This window comes from Capra hircus, chromosome 5, assembly GCF_001704415.2.
Source record: "Capra hircus breed San Clemente chromosome 5, ASM170441v1, whole genome shotgun sequence".
NCBI classification, from domain to species: domain Eukaryota; kingdom Metazoa; phylum Chordata; class Mammalia; order Artiodactyla; family Bovidae; genus Capra; species Capra hircus.
This window is the reverse complement of record NC_030812.1, coordinates 10,000,001-10,018,895: the sequence shown is the minus strand read 5'-3', so window position 1 is coordinate 10,018,895 and position 18,895 is coordinate 10,000,001. Positions and strand designations below refer to the sequence as shown.

General features: G+C 36.1%; 1 protein-coding gene and 1 long non-coding RNA gene across 2 annotated transcripts in view; one reads left to right on the top strand and one right to left on the bottom strand.

Annotated features, from left to right (window-relative positions):
• LOC102172692 (phosphatidylinositol phosphatase PTPRQ) overlaps window positions 1-18,895 on the bottom strand; it is a 244,157-nt gene that overhangs the window by 16,708 nt on the left and 208,554 nt on the right. The window contains exons 37-39 of the mRNA XM_018047601.1: window positions 15,153-15,234; window positions 12,016-12,106; window positions 7,015-7,091 (exon numbers count right to left, since the gene is read on the bottom strand). Coding sequence (XP_017903090.1) covers window positions 7,015-7,091; window positions 12,016-12,106; window positions 15,153-15,234 — 250 coding nt within the window. The remainder of the gene's footprint in view (window positions 1-7,014; window positions 7,092-12,015; window positions 12,107-15,152; window positions 15,235-18,895) is intronic.
• LOC108635993 overlaps window positions 1-18,895 on the top strand; it is an 86,446-nt gene that overhangs the window by 41,869 nt on the left and 25,682 nt on the right. The gene's annotated exons all lie outside the window — the stretch shown is intronic.

Sequence of the window (18,895 nt, the reverse complement as noted above, 5' to 3'; positions counted from 1 at the left end):
AGACATGAAAAACATACTAGTTGTAAGATTACCTAATATTCTAAAATACTGTATATTTTTGAATGCTAAAAGATACTCAACATTTCCAACATTAAGTTAAACCTCATAATGTAATATACAGTTACCTGTTCTTAATTTCTAACTTTGAATAAAAGAGTGAGAATGAAAGTGAAGTTGCTCAGTCATGTCTGACTCTTTGCGACCCCATGGACTGTAGCCTACCAGGCTCCTCTGTCCCTGGGATTTTCCAGGCAAGAGTACTGGAATGAGTTGCCATTTCCTTCTCCAGAGGATCTTCCCGACCCAGGGATCGAACCCGGGTCTCTCACATTGCAGGCAGACGCTTTACTGTCTGAGCCACCAGGGAACAGTAAGGCTGAATAATAATAATATGTTTTATGGCAGACAATATGTTAGACATCTTTCAATTAACCTATTTCTCATAAAAACCTTATGGATTAGTATTGTTATTATCCTCATTTTACAGATGAAGATGGAAGCTAAGAAATGTGAATTTGCTCAAGGTCTCACAGTAAGATAGTCTGGATCCAGAGCTAGCTGTCTTACCCACTCCACTAGCTATTGTTATAAATTTAAAGAACGTGCAGATGTTTTCATATATCCCTGCAAGAAATTATCTACATTAATGATGGTATTAGTAATTACTCTCCAGAGCTTAAAACCAAGAGTAATGTGAAGATAATAAGATTCATTTAACCATTGGAGGACCTGAGATTTGTCTCAACCCTGTTATGACAACTCTTATACATTTAATCGAGTCTTTCTCAGACTCGGTCTATTCACCTGGAATATAAGCATGCCATGTGAGTAGCATCCGTGGATTTTTCTTAAAGTTGGTGTGTAAATTTTTAAAAAGTGGTGGGATTACATCTATTTCGAACATAAAAATATTTTGAAGAATGAGGTTTAAGGGTGAATTTTATTTTTAAATGGAATTGTCTCAGTAGCCAGAGAATATAGTATTATACAGAGTAGCATACATTTTAAAGTTCAAGTGGTTGTAAAATCTAATCCAACCAGTTTGTTTTGCTGTAAAGAATGATGAGCCACTTCAGGTGATTTTTCCCAAATCACAGTGCTAGTCAATGACAGTTTCTGGAACAAAACCTTCAGTCTGCTAAAAACAAACAAAAACTATGTGCTAAAGCATTTCTGTGTTTCCAGTCTCAGTTGAAATACTTCAGCATGTAATTATTTACATTGTAAAGGGTGGTTTTTTTTTTTTTTAGTTTAAATAGTACTATACAATCAATGTAGAATGTTAGGAAAATTCAGAAATATATATTAAAAAATATGGACTTCATCTGTAATCTCACTATCCAGAATGAAGCACCATTAATATTTTAATTTCTTTACAGCTTTTAAAATGCACATTCCTCCATTCAAATAATATTTATGAGTGCTTACTGTGTGCCAGGCACTAGTCTAGGAACTGAGGATTCATCATTGACTAAAGTTCCTACCCTGATTTGTCTTATATTCTAGTTAAGGGAAATAGACATTAAATCTGTAAACAGGTCTATTAAATGAGTGATTTACATAGCATTTTTTAAGTGATAAGTGCTATGAGAGAATTTCAGAAAACAGGGTGTTCAGAAAAGGCTCATTGGTGAAATTTGAAGAAAGACGTGAAGTAGAAAGAGGTAAGCCCTTCAAGATTTGGAGAGAAAGTGTTCCAGGTAGAAAGTCAAGCGTAACAGCATTAAAAGAGAGATGTGTCTGGGGTGTTGTAGGAACTGCAAGAGGGGAGAGTAGTAGACGGTGACGTTGGAGACAAGAGAGGGAAGGGAGCAGTGCTTTAGGGCCTGGGGCAGGTAGTTTTAAGAGTTTGGTTTTTACTCTGGATGATAGAGAAAGCCATTGAAAGATTCTGAACATATATATAGTGTGTTTAATAGTTCCACTCTAGTTTCTATACAACAAGCTGATAATGGTATAAAAAGGGAAAGGAGGGAGAGTAGTTGGAATATTGCAACAATCCAACCAAGGAATGCAGTTTGGGTGATAGGAATGGGCACTGTGATAAATAATAAAATCTGGTGTATTTTGAAGACAGAGCCAAGAGATTTGCTTATGGATTAGATACTGGGTATAAGAAAGATAGGAGTCAGTAACGATTCTAAATAAAGATGGGGGAAAAAAAAAACTTCAGTATGAGCATACTTTAAAAATTTTGTTTAATTAAAATATAGTTGATTTACAGTGTTTCTGGTGTAAAGCAAAGTGATTCAGTTATACATATACAATATATATTCTTTTTCATTATCGTTTATTGCAGTTTATGGAAAATCATTCCCTGTGCTATGCAGTCGAGTTTGTTGTTTATTTATAATACATTGTATCTGCTAACCTCAAAGCCCTAATTTATCCCTCCCCACCCACCTTCCCCTTAGGTAACCATAAATTTGTTTTCTATGTCTGTGGGTCTATTTCTGTTTTGTAAATAAGTTCATTTGTATCATATTTTAGGTTACACATATAAGTAATATCACATGGTATTTCTCTTTCTGTTTCTGAGAGAGATTTTACTTAGTGTGACTATCTCTAGGTCCATCCATGTTGATGCAAATATCCTTCCATTCTTTTTTATGGCCAATATCCTGTATGTACTTATATATACACACATATATACCATATATGTGATACATAAATACACACTCATCACATCTCCTTTATCCATTCCTCGATCAGTGCACAGTGAACACTGGGGTGCATGTACCCTTTCAAATTCGAGTTTTCTCCAGATACATGCTCAGGAGTATGATTTCTGGATCATATGGTAACTCTAATTTTAGTGTCTTAAGGAAGCTCCATACTGTTTTCCATACTGGCTGTACTAATTTACATTCCCAACAGTGTAGGTAGGTAGGTTCCTTTTTCCCCATACCTAGCATAAGCAGACTTAATAGGAAAATCAGGAATTCACAATGGACATAGTAAACTTGAAATCCCATTTGGATATTCAAGTGGGAATGTCATCACAGCAATTGGGTATATGAGTTTGGAGTTCAGAAAGAAGTCCAAACTAGAGGCATAATTTTTAAGTAGTCAGCAAATACATCTTAAAATCACAAGAATGGTTGAGGTCATCAAGGAAATGAGTTTGACAAGCAGCAGCAAATTCAAGGAATGGGCTCTAGATAATTTCAGTGTTTGGTCGTCAAGGAGATAAGAGAGAACAAAGAGACTGAGACGAGAGTCAAAGCCATAGATGGAAAATCAAGAGAATGTTGTCCTAAAAGCCGAATGAAGAAAGTGTCTTAAGGGTGAGGACAATTAAGTGTAATTTATCAATTTATAAAATATTTCTCCTAGTCATTTGCATTTCCCTGTTTCAGGGATCCAGTGTTCTTTGGTACTATAATCTTCTATCAGCATAGACCAAATCTGATGTTTCTGATATGATTATGGCTCATATGTATCATAGCCCTTAATCTTCAGTCTAACTATAGTAAAAGCTATCCTCAAATTGAAGTAATTTCAGGCATCTTAGGTTGACAGGGGAGATAATTTGGGTTAGCAGGTTGGAGTCTTCCTCTTATTACATAATGTTCTTGTTTGCTCTCTCGAAAACATTTGTAAACTCACTTGTGCAACTATTGGCTATTTACAAGGATGCAGTATTTATTTTCCTCTCTGCCTCTCTCCCATGGTCCACCTTAGTCAAAAATTTCCAGCTTCTCATTGAGTCCTGGCTTTAGGAGTATAATTCCCAACAACAGCCAAGGCCCGAGAGGTAAATAAATAGGAATCTAATTACAGATCCTGGCCTGGTGTTTCCTGGTCTCAAAGCGCACACTTCAGACCACCTACCGATACTCCCTTTTCCCTTCTTCAGGTTTCATTTCTTCCCCCCATCTAAACACTACTTATTTTGCTTTCTTCTCTCGCTCTATAGTTCTTCTCCCTTTTCCTGCAGCATCCAAAGAAATAGGAATCTAGAGTCCATTGGTAGATGGCCTCTGTCTTTGGCTCCTGGATCACATGTTCATGAAGTTTCACGTGGAAGTGCCATGGAAGAAAGCTGGGGAGTGGGGAAACTGTGGTGCCCTTCACTCTGGGAAGTCTATACTGTTTGTGAAGTGAAGACTGCCTCAACTTGGGGATGGAAAAGTAAGAGCCCACTACAGTATTATGAGTTTATTTCCATCTTCTCCTGACATCCCAGACAAAGGAGATTGCCCTGAAAGTAGAAGCAATGAATATACTGCCCACTGTAATACTGAAACTTGCCTCACTGTAAAGTGCTTTCCATCGGCACCTGCTTCCTATGCAGCTCAGTAAGGATGACGCATATCATTACATATGGGTCATGGCGACTTTGTTGTAAGGGTTATCACGGTATAGCATCACTTGGCCACATAAGACTGTATATATTCTGTATATATTCAGACTTAGGTTATTGTCCATTGTGCATTATCTTCTTCTTATGATTGTCTCCCAACAACTGATAATATTTAGAGGGAGCGCTGGGACTTCATTAATATTCCTTTGTTTATGTAGAGGGAACACTGGGAGTTCATTTAATATTCCTTCGTTTATGTAATCTGCGTGGTTCATTTATACCTCCTAAAACTGTCTGGTTGCCTCCCTAATCATGTTCATATCCTATACTGTCATCCCATAGCTAGTTGGACCTTTTAGGCTATGAGGTATTCATTTGTGTCTACTTAATTGGTAGGTAAGAGTCAATATATAATTGTCATTTTGGAGTAATTACTAACCAAAGTAAAATTTAGGATGAATGAATTCTTTTCCCTCTTAACAGAGGCTTGTGGGGAGTGGGACACAGGACAGGTCATGTTTGATGTTGGGGAAAGGACGGAGCAATACAGAAGCAGAGCCCCAGGGGGACCAAATGAAATGGCAGGCCTAGGCGAGAAGATGATGAATAAGAAAAAAAATTTTTTAGTAAGCCAGAAAGAAAAACACCAATACAGTATACTAACTCATATATATGGAATTTAGAAAGATGGTAACAATAACCCTGTATGCGAGACAGCAAAAGAGACACAGAAGTATAGAACAGTCTTTTGGACTCTGTGGTAGAGGGCGAGGGTGGGATGATTTGGGAGAATGGCACTGAAACGTGTATAATATCATATATGAAACAAGTCGCCAGTCCAAGTTCAATGCATGATACTGGATGCTTGGGGCTGGCGCACTGAGATGACCCAGAGGGGTGGTACGGGGAGGGAGGAGGGAGGGGGGTTCAGGATGGGGAACACGTGTATACCTGTGGCAGATTCATATTGATGTATGACAAAACCAATACAATATTATAAAATAATTAACCTCCAATTAAATAAATTTATATTTTTTAAAAAAGAAAAAGACAATTTTTTTTAAATGGGCTTATGGGCAGTACAGGAAAGCTTCAGGTATCTGTAGAATCATGATGAGAACCATGGTTAACCTTGCTGCCTATTAGAGTTGAAGTCAGTGGTGAAGATTTAAGGGTACACATCCTGTGTTTAAAAAACTGTATGCGCTTGCTTCGGCAGCACATATACTGTAAGCAAGCACATACACTAAACTTGGAGAGATACAGAGAGGATTAGCATGGGCGCTGCACAGAAATGACAGGCAAATTCATGATGCGTTCCACACTTATATTTGATCAAATTATGCATACAGTTCTTTCTAGAAGAGGTGGCTTATTAACAGGGAAGAAGATTGCTATATTACAGTTGTAAGAATAGCATTAGGTATTTTAGGTTTTCTTTTTCATAATATCGAAGATTGAGACGTCAGTGGGGTATTTTAGAATCCCAGGGACATCAGGATGGAGGATCAGTCATCATTTTTTTTTCTTTTTTTTTTTTTTTACAATAAAACGTTTTCAAACTTTTTGCCTCAACGTCTCGCCCAAGCCTGCCGTTTCATTTGGTCCCAGTGGGGCTCTGCTTACGTGTTGCTCCAGCCTTTCCTTTCCCATCTAGAGAAGAGTTCATAGTCTTAACTCAAACTGGGTGAACCAAGTCACTGATTTGCCTATTACCTTTTAGAAAAGTTGTCATTTTGTTAAAATACTGTACTTATTATTAATCTGAATTTGCATTGACTATGTTTTAGTGTGTTTATACATGGTGAACTCAGTTTCTGAAATTAAGCTTTTTATTTGCAATTTTCTAAAAACAAACCACAACTGTATATTTGATTAGTTCAGAGATAGAATCATCTGCCTTAGGGAGGAAGTAAGTGAGTCAGGGCCAAGAGAGGCTAATCTCTAATTATCAGTAATTTTTCAGAAAGATTTTCTAAGTGACTGGATTAAATAACCACAGGAGCCGTTCCTCCTTTGAGATTTCATGGTTGCGTCAACCCAAGTGGAGGTCTTGGGTGCATATAGGGTTTCTGTGTTCCTAAGATAGTGGTGAGCATCGAGAGAGCAAGAGTCATGGAGAAAGAGCTCCTTGAAACACTCTGGTTATATTCCATTTTCGATCCTCTGCGGCAAGCATTTATTATCTGTGATGTTTATCACGGTTCACCCCACATTGGTTCACTTAAGATACGGTTATTGAGTGGCTGCAAAAGAGTACATGTTCTCTAAGTAACAGAGGGTGGAAAGGACATGGCATCATAGTCCCCTTGAAGGACTGAAAATCTCGAAGGGAGGAAAAGCACAATGGGTTTTTATATTATATGGACATGACTATCCATTTGACTAATCTCCTTGAAAAACTGGCTGACGTCACTGTATACAGAGGATCTTCTGACAAACACTGGAAACAGTGGAAGGTCCAGGGGATATGTAGTTTGAAGTTGGACATCTGCTGCTTATTAGCGAAATGATTGTTGGGTAAATTGCAACCTCTATTTGGAGCTTCCGTTTCCCCATGTATAAAACATGGTATACCTAATGTTGTAAGGGACTGGTACATTAAATCTATGGAGGTTGTAATGCATTTCTTGTTTTCAATAGTTGGAAGAGTACCATTATTGCAGTATTTATGTTTTATAAAAAATGTATATAAAATAGCAACTTACAGAAACATAGCTGGCGTTAATATAATCTGATCCTGGAATACTAGCATCAGCTATCAGCTTCACTCTGTTATTGTTATCTAGAAGGAAAGATAAGATATTAATACTATTTAAATTACTTTTTTTCTATAAAATACAAAGAAGTTTCTGATATAACATTTGAAAATTAAAGATGGCTATAAAATTTTAAAGTAGTTCCTTTTTATTCCATATTTCCACAACCTAAAGACAATGACTATTAATATGTTCTCATATTTATTTCCAGGATTTTCTATACATAGTCATATAAAATTAACCACAAATGGGGTGCTAGTCCCTCTATTCTGGAAAAAATTTTATTTAGCCATATCTTTCCATATTAGTGCGAATAACAATATCTATTGGGTTGGCCATAAAGTTTGCTCAAATTTTTCCATAACATGCTATGGAAAAGCCTGAACAAATACCTTTACCAACCTAACAGTTCATTACTTTAAAAGGCCGTATAGTATTTCATTGTGAATATAATATACTTATTTAGCTCTTCAGGATGATTGAAAATCATATCATTTTGTTATTGTAAAATGCTGAATAAATAACTGAAATTTTGCATATATGTTGGAGTTTATTTGTAGAATACATTACTAGCAGTAAAATTCCAAAATCATATTGTGCTTCTCAAATTTTGAAAGACTTGATGAATTGTTCTCAAATTATATCAGTTCACTCTGAACAAAAGTGTTTGAACAGTTTGAACAATTGTTTCTTCCCACTTTCACCACCATGAGATACTATTAACCATTTTAATTTATGACCTTCTGAGAGAGACAAATTGATTTATCTTAGTATTTATTTTGATTGCCTTAACTATGAGTGAAAGTGAGCTTCTTTGTGTATTGGCCATTTTAAATATCTTTTATATAATTGCCTTTTCATATTATACTATTTTTTATTTTAAAAAATATTTTATACTAAAAATGTTACATGTATTGAAATTTTTTTGGTTTGTCATTTGTCTTTGACTCACTATCTGTTAGATATCTTGCCATACGTAAATTTTATATATATTGTAATCAGAGTTCTCATTTTTCACTGTGGCTTTCTGCGTGATACATACAAAAGGCTTTGTCATACCAATATTCTTATCTTCACACATTCATTTATAGTGTCTTCCAGAGCTTTAATAGGTTTTATTGCTTGTTTTAAATATTTTGATTTTTAATCCATTGGGATTCTTTTATTTGGGGACAGGATAAGGGAAAATCTATGTTTTATTGTTTGTTTCCATTTAGAACAATAAATAGTGCACCCTTTCCCCTTATTCAAAATACCACTTTATCATACACTAGTTTTCTCTGTGTTTAGGTCTATTTCTGGAGCTCTTTAATTTAGATGCCTATTTTTCTTTCACACCAGACTTTGAATTACTGTTATTTAGACTGTTTTACGGTCTAGCAAAATGAGATAACCCTTTTCCCATTATTTTTCTTCAAAGACAAGTATCAAAAATTATTTTTCCCCGAGAATCGTTGCCAAATTGGTATTACAGTTGAAACGTCCAGTGCTGATTTTCACTAGACAAAGAAATGATACAGAGTCATCTATTACTAAATTCTTCTCAGGTTTTGAAACAAACCTTCCTGGGAAGGTGCTGAGCAGTGGAGCAAAAATGGGAAAGTGGGTTTGAGTCGGAATCCACACGCTCTGCCCATCTGCTGTTTATGGCCTTGGGCGAATTGTTTCCCTTCTCTGTTTCTTTGTTACCTCAGCTATAACATATAGTTATAATATTTATTTTGTAGAATCCTCTGAGGATTGAATATGAATGTTTACAAAACGTATAGCTGTGTATGGAACACAGAACATGTTCTCAAGTTCTTAAAATTAAGCACATGTTATATGTCAAATGACTTTGCTGTATCATTAAGTAAGTATAATGATCCAAACAATTTGTTTGAATCTAAAGAAGGGGGATCATTCAAGCAGATTACATGAACCATTTCTGTCCCAAAGATTTTGAACTTCGTATGATGTGCCAATTTTAATGACGCTGTGGCCAGTCATGCAACTAAGAAAGGGAGGCCATCAGTTTTCTGTTCACTCAGTATCTGAGTGAACTATCCGAGTCAACTGAACTGAGTCAACAGCAAGCTAAACTCTTCTTCATGGTGTTGGAACACTTATCAAGGTCACATTGTCCTGTCAAACAGAGATTTGGAAATCTCTTCTGCACATATTTGCTGCTAATTCTAGTATCTTAAAGCCCTGTAAGCTAATATGTTCTAAAATGCACTGTGATATTTGAAATCCTTCTTTCTACATTACTCAGGGGAAACAGTGAATCTCACTTAGCTGGCTCAAGCTAAAATTCAGACTCTTCTAAAGTGAATTCATTCTCTATGGGAGAAAAAACACTTCTTCAGCTTAATGGCTTCTCTGCAAACACAATGGGAGAATATATTAGTTTAAATTTGCATTTTCTATGTGTGTGTGTGTGTGAGATGGTGGGAGGCAGCTGGGAGCGTATGGGTCTGTTTGCCTGTATGAGAGGATGTGAGCTTGTCTTCCGACCCAGATTAGGGAAGTAGGTTTGTTATCTCCAGACCATAGACCCTAAGGGCCTGTAACTAAATTTTAGTCACCCAGAAACTTAGAGGCTTTTAAAAATAAGCAATTTACTGATTACTAACAATCATAAGAACTAATATTTATTGAGAGCTTCCTGTGTTCTATATTGGGCAAAGTGATTTACAGGATTATTTTATCTAACCCTTAAAGTTATGCGGTCAACATTACTAAATAATATCCAGTAACTAAAATAGTTGTTACGTAAACAGAAATGCAACCCAGGAAGTTTGATTAGAGCCCATGTTTTTAGTCCTTTTACTATACAGCAGGTAGTATGTACTAGTTGAATTAATAAATTCTTAATAAAATTTTGAAAAGTATAAAATTATGCCTAATCAAATTATTTCTTATAGAACTTCCAGTTCTTTAAGAGGACAGTTAAGAAAAAACTTTACCCCCAAAACCCATTAAAGGATATTAGATGTGGATGTAGAATATAATTTGAAAAATTACTAAGTTTTCTGTACTGAAATCAAAAAACAGAAAACAGCTGGATATTATCCCTTTGGCTCTAGCAAAGGCGGAAAACAATGTATGCAATGCTTCTGATATTCCCAGACATCCTTGATTTACAGTTATTTATTGTCGCAGCCATCACTAGTTATTTTTGTCTTGGCCTCGGCTATTGGGATTGCCTTGCTCCTGAGTTCTCCTTATTTGAAGGATGTTTGTTTAGTTACATTCTCCTTATGCTTTAAGTGCTAGCAAGCTGGCACTATATAACTCTAATGGCCATTATGTGAACCCAGAAAATAATGCACTGAAATCTTAATAACAAAAGATCAAAATGTTACATATAAAAAAATCTCACATGTCAAATTTTCATATATTTAAAGTCAGATATGCTTCAGTCTTTGGAAATAAGCTAGATATGTTTTATCTACCTATATATAATGATACACAGTGATATACATTACTTTAGCCACATACACTATTATAAATAGATATTAAATATTCCATAGTAACTGTCCTTCAATCAGACTATAGTATTTATTTTCACAGAGTATCATTAAGCATGAAGCAGAGAATCTGAAGGACATTTAGATATGGATGCATATAAAAACCTGACACTTTCCATATTTCCTAAACTTAGGATGTATCCCACCCAGGTTAACTCTCTAAAAGGCAAAACAAAAGGATTTGTTAGGAAAGGTCATGCCAGAGGAATTTAGGGATGTAATACTAACATTCCTCATTTCCTACGAAGATGCCTTATTTGTCAACTTACTCTTAAAGTCATTTACCTATGATTTGTTTTGTTCCAGGAAGGATTTTAGGTGATTAAAGCTATTTGTATTTTCATCCTTTTCTAATTCTTGGGAGTTAACAGATTCCATTAGGTTACTGACTTCTAGATCATGTTTCCCTAAATTTGTTTACTTCATGCCTCAGTTATCCTCTAATTCTAAAATAACACAATATGGTCCACTTTTTTGGGGGGGCTATCCATATCCTTATGATTTTACCTTTTGTGATACCAATTTCTCAAAGTCTGTGTCATTCTAGACAGAAAAGTTCAATTTTTATATGTATGGAATTTTCCCCAATACAGTTTTGAAAAGACATAGAACATAGAAAAAAATATATATATACTAACTCTAAAATTAGGGATATTTTAAAACTCTAGACTTTGAAACAATATTGACATTTCAGAACTTAACATATCACTTTTTAATTTTATAATATAAAAATGTATTGAATCAGAATATATTAGTAGGATAACATGTTGCTAACATAGCATTTAAAAAGGAATGTTGTTTTTTCTTTCACATTACTGCTAATTCTTACATCAATAGTATGGTTTGTTTTTTTCCACATCAGTATACACATTCATTTTAATGACATTTAAGGACATAGGAACAGCGTAGCATGTACTATGGTTTCTTATTGATTGAAAAATGTTGACTGTGGTAAAGCACAAGCCTGCCTCCTTTGTAAAAAACCAACCTTGGTAATCACACATTTACTCTGATCTTCAACAAATATTTTGCAATGCACTTTTTTATATTCCTTTACAAAGCACTGTCATGCTCTTAAGGAAAGTAATGTGTACAGTTACACACAAACTTTCTCTCTTCATTTGAGAACTAGGTCTATAGGAAGATATTAGAGAGGTTTGTTCCTGGGGTTACATTACAAAGCTCAGAAAGTACTAGGGCTACAGTTTCTTACACCTGCATGAATAAACCTTGTGTGAACAAGCTGAAACCCCTTGTACATTAACTTTAGTCAATATTAACCAAGCCAAAGAAATACAATTTATAAGTTGTTGCTAATAAAATGCATTATTATAATTCAATTAATATGAAATACATACTTAAGAAGATGCTAAAGTGCATTTTGCACTCATTTGAAAAGCTTTCAGTATCTAAAACCAGAAACAGTATATACACATACATGGTTTTATGTTTGGAAAGCGGTTTTTTGCTCTGTTCCAGGGCAGATCAGCATCAGTCGAAGAGAGATCCTGAAGAAATTTTGGTAATTCCTGTGGATTGAAGTCATTGCAAAGTTTAGATTTATTTCAGAGGTCAACATGTAAGTTCCACTTAGTAAAAGACTATTCTAAGTCCTTTTATTTTTAAAACGAAAACACTTCTTGTAACTGCAGAAGCAGGGTCAAGTGAACAGTAAGGAACTCAGATGAGCTTACACTGAAAATACCCTGCACAGAGCTGGTCCTTGGGTTCCTGCTCTCCCTGGCACGGTTTCTCTGCCCTCTGCGAAGTCTGAGGTGAGGCAACCGTGCTAGCGACTCCCTTCATACTTTACTGATGGTTTCATCAAATATTCCCTGTGTATTATTTAATATTTCAACATCTGCTTAGTAGGGGAAGGGAGTTGGTGATTTATTTTTTGTTTTTTCTCCTTGGGCAGTGTGATTTCATGCCTATTAATTGGTACAACAGTGGTCAGTTTGAGAAGATGCCAAAGGTCAATTCCTGCTCTCAGTGGGCATTGTTGAATCGATAGCAGAATCCAAAGGTGTGATTAAGAAATATCAGACACTGAAGGAGTGTCAGGAACTCTGTTATTGATATTTTGGTGGAAAATCGTGATATCTGTTGATCATTTAAAAAGCTGTTCAAGAGAATTTTATCAAGCTGATTTACATTTATGAAATTTAGGGTTTTCCATATTAGAAATGTCTCAGTTTACCAGATTCCCTTAAAAGTGCTATAACTGAGGGGTTTGCAATTTTTCAGCATTTTTAAAAATTATTTTTTTAATTGGTAATTTTTTCCCTTCTTCCTTGTTTTTCCTCTGAGAATTCTGGACAGTCTTTTGCATGTATGTATGTGTTAATGAAGAGGGACAAGGTTACGCATCTGAATTCTGGTGTTCTGGCACCGAAGACTTCGAAAAAATTTTTAACCAAATGAGGAATCCTAGAGCAGCTTCCTTGTGTTAGGTTTTGGGAATATATATCAGCATATTTATATGAGACAAATAGAGGGGAAAAGAAAGGTGAATTGGAATCACCTTCTATTCTGTGTTTACAGAAGTCTCCATTTATAGAGTGAAATGACTGTGGCCTTGATAATCAATATTTAGTTACCAGGTCGATTGTTTGGTTAGTAATATTACACTCAGTGGCCTTCTTATCAGGGCGCACGGGGCTTCAACCAACTCTCCTAAATACTTAGCTCTTTCTCCTACTGTTTCTGCTGGTTAGTGGATCACAGCTGAGTGAGACTGTTTTGCATCCTTACGCTTTCGCACTCCTCCTTTCTCTCTAGAATACCTTTCCCCCTTTTTCTGCTCATTGGGCTTCTGCTGTGTCTTAAAGTTCATCTGGCCGGTCACTTTTTTGTAAAGTCTTTTCCGATTGCTCTCCAGACAGACTTGAAGCTCACTTCTTTCTGCGTATCTCTATCAGGACAGTGTGTATGTGTGATTTCTTAGACATGTCTGCAGTTCTTATCATAAATATGAACTTCTTTATGGTAGAAATCATCACTGTAATAACAAATGCTTATCGTGCCAGCCACTGTTCTTAGTATTACACATCATTCAATCAGTTTGGTATTCACAACTCAGTAAGATAGATACAGATGGAGGACACTGAAGAACAGAGAGTTTAGGTAATTTGCCCAAAGTCACCTAGCTATAAAATGCTGAATTGACATATATCAGTGCCTAGTGCAAGGAAGAGCTTACTGATATTTAAGGTATAAGTGAATATGACCTGTTATAAGGTTTATCAAATATATGCATCAAAGATGCATTTGTTTATTAAAACAGTTTTGCTTTAAAAATTGACACAGCAGTAGGATGAAAAGCAATTTAAAAAAGCCATGTCCTTACATATTTATATACATTTACTTAGTATATACACACAACATATATATATATAAAACCCAAGTACTTAAAACCATGATCTCCAAAACAGTTAAACTAGAAACCTTCTCAGTATATGTGAAAATGTTATTGCTAATAAAACTTTTCAGATACTCAGTCATGTATAATGGAACTGTATTCGCTACATTCTAATGAAACTACCCTTTGGTTCCTGAAAAGCTGAAAGCTCTTGCTCTGTAAATGCTAAGAAGAGTTTTATGGTACCACTGATTTTGTTAAGTCCAGATCAATATTTAAGAAGCATAACCAAAAAGCTGTAGGAAATACCATTAATCTTCTCACATTTTTGTTATTACTCCCTGAGAGACTGAAATATTACAATCCTGAATTATCCAAGCCAATTGTTTGAGTCTTTGTTCACACACTAAAACGTTCATGAAAAAACAGAAATATTTGGTAACATTTAGAAATCTGTTTTTATTTTTCTCATACAAAATAAGTCAGGAAAGGGGCTCACAAATTTTAAGATAGTTTGTAGATACAAGACATGCCTTATGTTTTTAATGTAATTTCAATTTTGTAGATATATAAATGCTAAAAGCAATACAATTTATCTTCTAACTTTCAAATAGTCTTAAAGTGACAAGTTCTTAACTTCATATATTCTCTTTAATGTGATAGAGCACTTATTCCATGATTTAAAAATAAGCCTGTAAAGCACAGGTGTTCTTTATCTGTTTTTGTACAGTTCTAAAAAACATTGTTTCTTATAATTTCTGGAAACATCAAATTCTGTTCTCAGGTTCCTCTATACCACTGACATAAACTAAGCAGGCAAATATGAAATGAACTTCTTTAGTTTCAAAATCTAAAAGTTATTGAAATACATGGTACCACCCAAACCTTGCACACACACAAAAACCAGTGCATCCAGCATTCTAGGGTTGCTTCTGCATCTGGGTAGAAGAGAACAAACGGGGCCAGGTTGCCCTTGCTGGGGGGCAGTCTGAGAAGCAGCACCTTTTCCTGACACAGTAGGTGAATAATTCTGTTCAGGTTGCACCAGAGGCTGCTCAGTGTAATGTTACTATCCAAACAATCAACCTGGTAATTGGGTATTGATTATCACGGCCAGAGTCCTTCATGGCCTTGCAAGCTTAAACGGGACATGAAATGTGACACGTGAAACGACTGGAGGTCTGGCAGTGTTGTGACAACTGCTGGCAACATACCGAAAATTCTTCTTGAAACTTTAGGTTGTTGTTTGTGCAGAGCTCTTCAACATGCTGCAGGAAGGATTTCTTGCTTATCGGCCTCCAAGCAAAGAAAGGTATAAAATGGAGTTATGTTAGGTTCAGTTCTTTTCCTTTAGTCTGGACACTGCCTTTATAGTGGACCAGTTAAGAGGACACAGGACGTTTCAAAACCACACAGCCCTTTAAAGTCACTCCGTCATATTTACAAAACTAGCTTTCCCCCTTTGAGTTCACTTTCTCTGGATTTCATGGTGCAGAAATCCTTCAAATTTTAAGTGACTTTAAATGAATGATTGCACATTTTAATGAAGAAAGTTTTTCAAGTAAATGTAAGGGCATAAAGTTATCATTGAATCCTAATGCATATAATACCTCTTTGTCATACAGAGAACATTTTATACATTACAAGGTTTTAGAAGATATAAAATATTGCAGTGACCTCATTCTCATAATGACATGGTTTCTAAACCCTGAGGAGTTTAGATATCCCTGTATTACTTCCCAAGCTAAAATACAGACATGCAGGCTTCACCCCAGAGAGAGAGAAAGCATTTCTCCAGTTACCATGCAATTAGTCATGCTTTTATGATTTATATCCAGCTTGGAGGTTTTTCTACCAAACATACAAAAAAGGAACCACACATTAAGATTCATTGAATCAGGGAATCTAGAGTTGGTATTCAAAAAGAAGAAAAGATACTTAACAAACTTACTTGATGGATTTTCTATAACTAAGTAACCTGCAACAGAGATTGTGTTAAACGCATTATGAGTTGAGGGTACAGCTCTTGAGTTCTAGATTAAAATGAGAAAAACATGGTAAACAAGCAATTAGGACATGCTATACCTTTAACTGATATGTGATCATTATTTTAAAGTCTACATCATTTTTGAAATTATATTATTTGGACCCAAATATGGCCAAATAATAATTTGGCTTTTCTCTCAAGCTAAGAAGGTAATGTTTTATATTGCTAGGCATTTGGGGCATTACATCAGTACAAGTCACTTTTTAACATATTGCATAGTATTTATTGCCCTAAAAATGTAAATGCGAACGAAACTTTTTTCTTTGTCCATGAAGAATGCTGAATAAAGGAGGGTGATTATTTGGAAAATGACATCAAATTGCCTAAATCTTGTTTCCTGAGTGAATCTTTGTGAATATATAACCATAAAAAATGACAGTCATTTCAGTTACTTTAGATATATATTTTTGTGACAGTTCATTAGTCCAGTTATTTAGACTGTACGATGCCCAAATTCAGAGATGGGCATATCTTCAATAACACATTTGTCATGCGCAACAAATTAGCACTGCAAAAAACCACAAAAGGCACAAAGTATGAAATAAAATGAAGAACATACACCTTTATCAAAGTTTATAATTTTAAATATCAGGGATAATTTTACCACATTTCTTCAGTGACAAATATAAGAGGATGTGGATTTTGAAGTAAAGGACAAATGAAAAAATAGATGGGAAAATGTGGCTTAATAAATACTATGAAAATGGTCACAAAGGGGTTTGTTCAGTGAAGAAAACATGAGTCAGTATATTTTATAACAGTACAGGAATTGGTGAAGAATACAGGGGTGCTGCAGTAACTGTTATCAAGAAGAAAGATGGAATTCTTCGTTAATGCTGTAGGTGTCCCCAGGCAGAAGGAAGTATTTCTCAGCTCTACAGGGTATAACCTAGTAAGGCAACTCAGAATCAGCATGGCATCACAGTGATAAATAGCGTTACTAGAACAAAGACTTCCCTGGTGGCTCAGACGCTACAGCGTCTGCCTACAATGCGGGAGACCACGGTTCAATCCCTGGGTTGGGAAGATCTGGAGAAGGGACTGACAACCCACTCCAGTACTCTTGCCTGGAAAATCACGTGGATGGAGGAGCCTGGTAGGCTACAGTCCATGGGGTCGCAGAGAGTCGGACACGACTGAGCGACTCCACTTTCACTTTCAGAGCAGTGTCTTGGTGGCTGAGCTAGCGGGCTTCTCACTACCCCTTAGAGTGATTCTAAGGAGGCAGCAGAGAAAACCTGACTAACTGGATAGATGGGCTTCCCTGCTGCCTCAGATGGTAAAGAATCTATCTACAGTGCAGGAGACCTAGGTTCAATCCTTGGGTGGGGAAGATCCCCTGGAGAAGGATGGATACGGAGATGACTGAATGAGATATTGAATCAGAAAATTCCTTAATTTGGGGATAGGAAGACGAACTATATGTATTGGAGGTCCTGACTTCCAACACATGCAGTGGGAACTCAGGCAGCAGTTAATCTCCATAGAAAATAATTACCCCTCAGCAAAGACCAGCAAGAAAAGGCAACCAGGAGCTAGAGCCACACCAGTTCAATGGCCATGAATTTGGGCAAACTCCGCGAGATGGTGAGGAACAGGGAGTCCTGGTGCAGTGCGGTCCATGGACCGCAGGGCCGGACATGATTTGGCGACTGAAGAACAGAGACCCACACTACCCAAGCTCTTTAGGTGCCTGGTACCCCAATGTTCCGATGCCACGATACTCTTCAGAAACAGGAAAGGAATGGGAGTCAGGCTGGGCAAATCTTCAGAACTGAGCTTAAGATAGAAATGAACGAGAGACTTGAATTAACAAGGTCGATGTCTCTGTTACCATGCAGAACTGGAAATTCTCGAGTTGTGTAGAGATCACTTTTTATAATATCAGGGAACTTTATTCAGTTTATGAATGGTGAAGTTCAAACATCACATCTGCTTTAGTAACAAGCTTTTGATTCATCTTTTTAAGAATTGTCAGATAGCCATCCTATAGTGGGGAGATTTTCTTTTCCCAGAGGATCTAGGGTTATTTGAGGTAGTACTGGCAAAAATATTTTTTTTCTGGGCTATCTAGAACCTGAAACAGAGCTAGTTTGTAGAGCAAGAAATAGCTGAAGCATCAGATAATTATTATTCAAATCCTTGTTCTATTTTCACTAATGATCTGTTCTTTCTTTGGAAGGAATGATGCTAAAGCTGAAACTCCAGTACTTTGGTCACCTCATGCGAAGAGTTGACTCATTGGGAAAGACTTTGATGCTGGGAAGGGTTGGGGGCAGGAGGAGAAGGGGACAACCGAGGATGAGATGGCTGGATGGCATCACTGACTCGATGGACACGAGTCTGAGTGAACTCCGGGAGTTGTTGATGGACAGGGAGGCCTGGCTTGTCACAAAGAGCCTGACACGACTGAGCGACTGAACTGAACTGAACAGACAGGATTATTTTATCTTATAAATAAATGGAAGTTTATATCTTTTACACTTTCACCCATTTACCCAATCCCCCACCCTTGCTTCTGGCAAATACAGTCTGTTCTCTGTATCACTGGGTTTGGTTTTAGATTTTGCGTATAAGTGAGATCATACAATATTTGTGTGTGTGTCTCTCTCTCTGACTTATCCTGGAATAAATTCCACTTGATCATATTGTATGACCTTTTTAATATATTGTTGAATTTGATTTGCTGTTTTATTGAGTATTTTTGCATTGATATTCATTAAAGATAATTGGCTTGTAAAAAAAAAAATAAAAATAAAAATAAAAAGTATTAATATTTTATCTTTATAGTCAGTGTCTTTCTGGTGAAGAACTCTACAGAAGGTTGATTTTATTGTTTTACATTTGAAAGATCTCTCTAGAGATACGGATTTTGTTTTTATTTTCCTGTATTGAAGTACAGTTTATTTA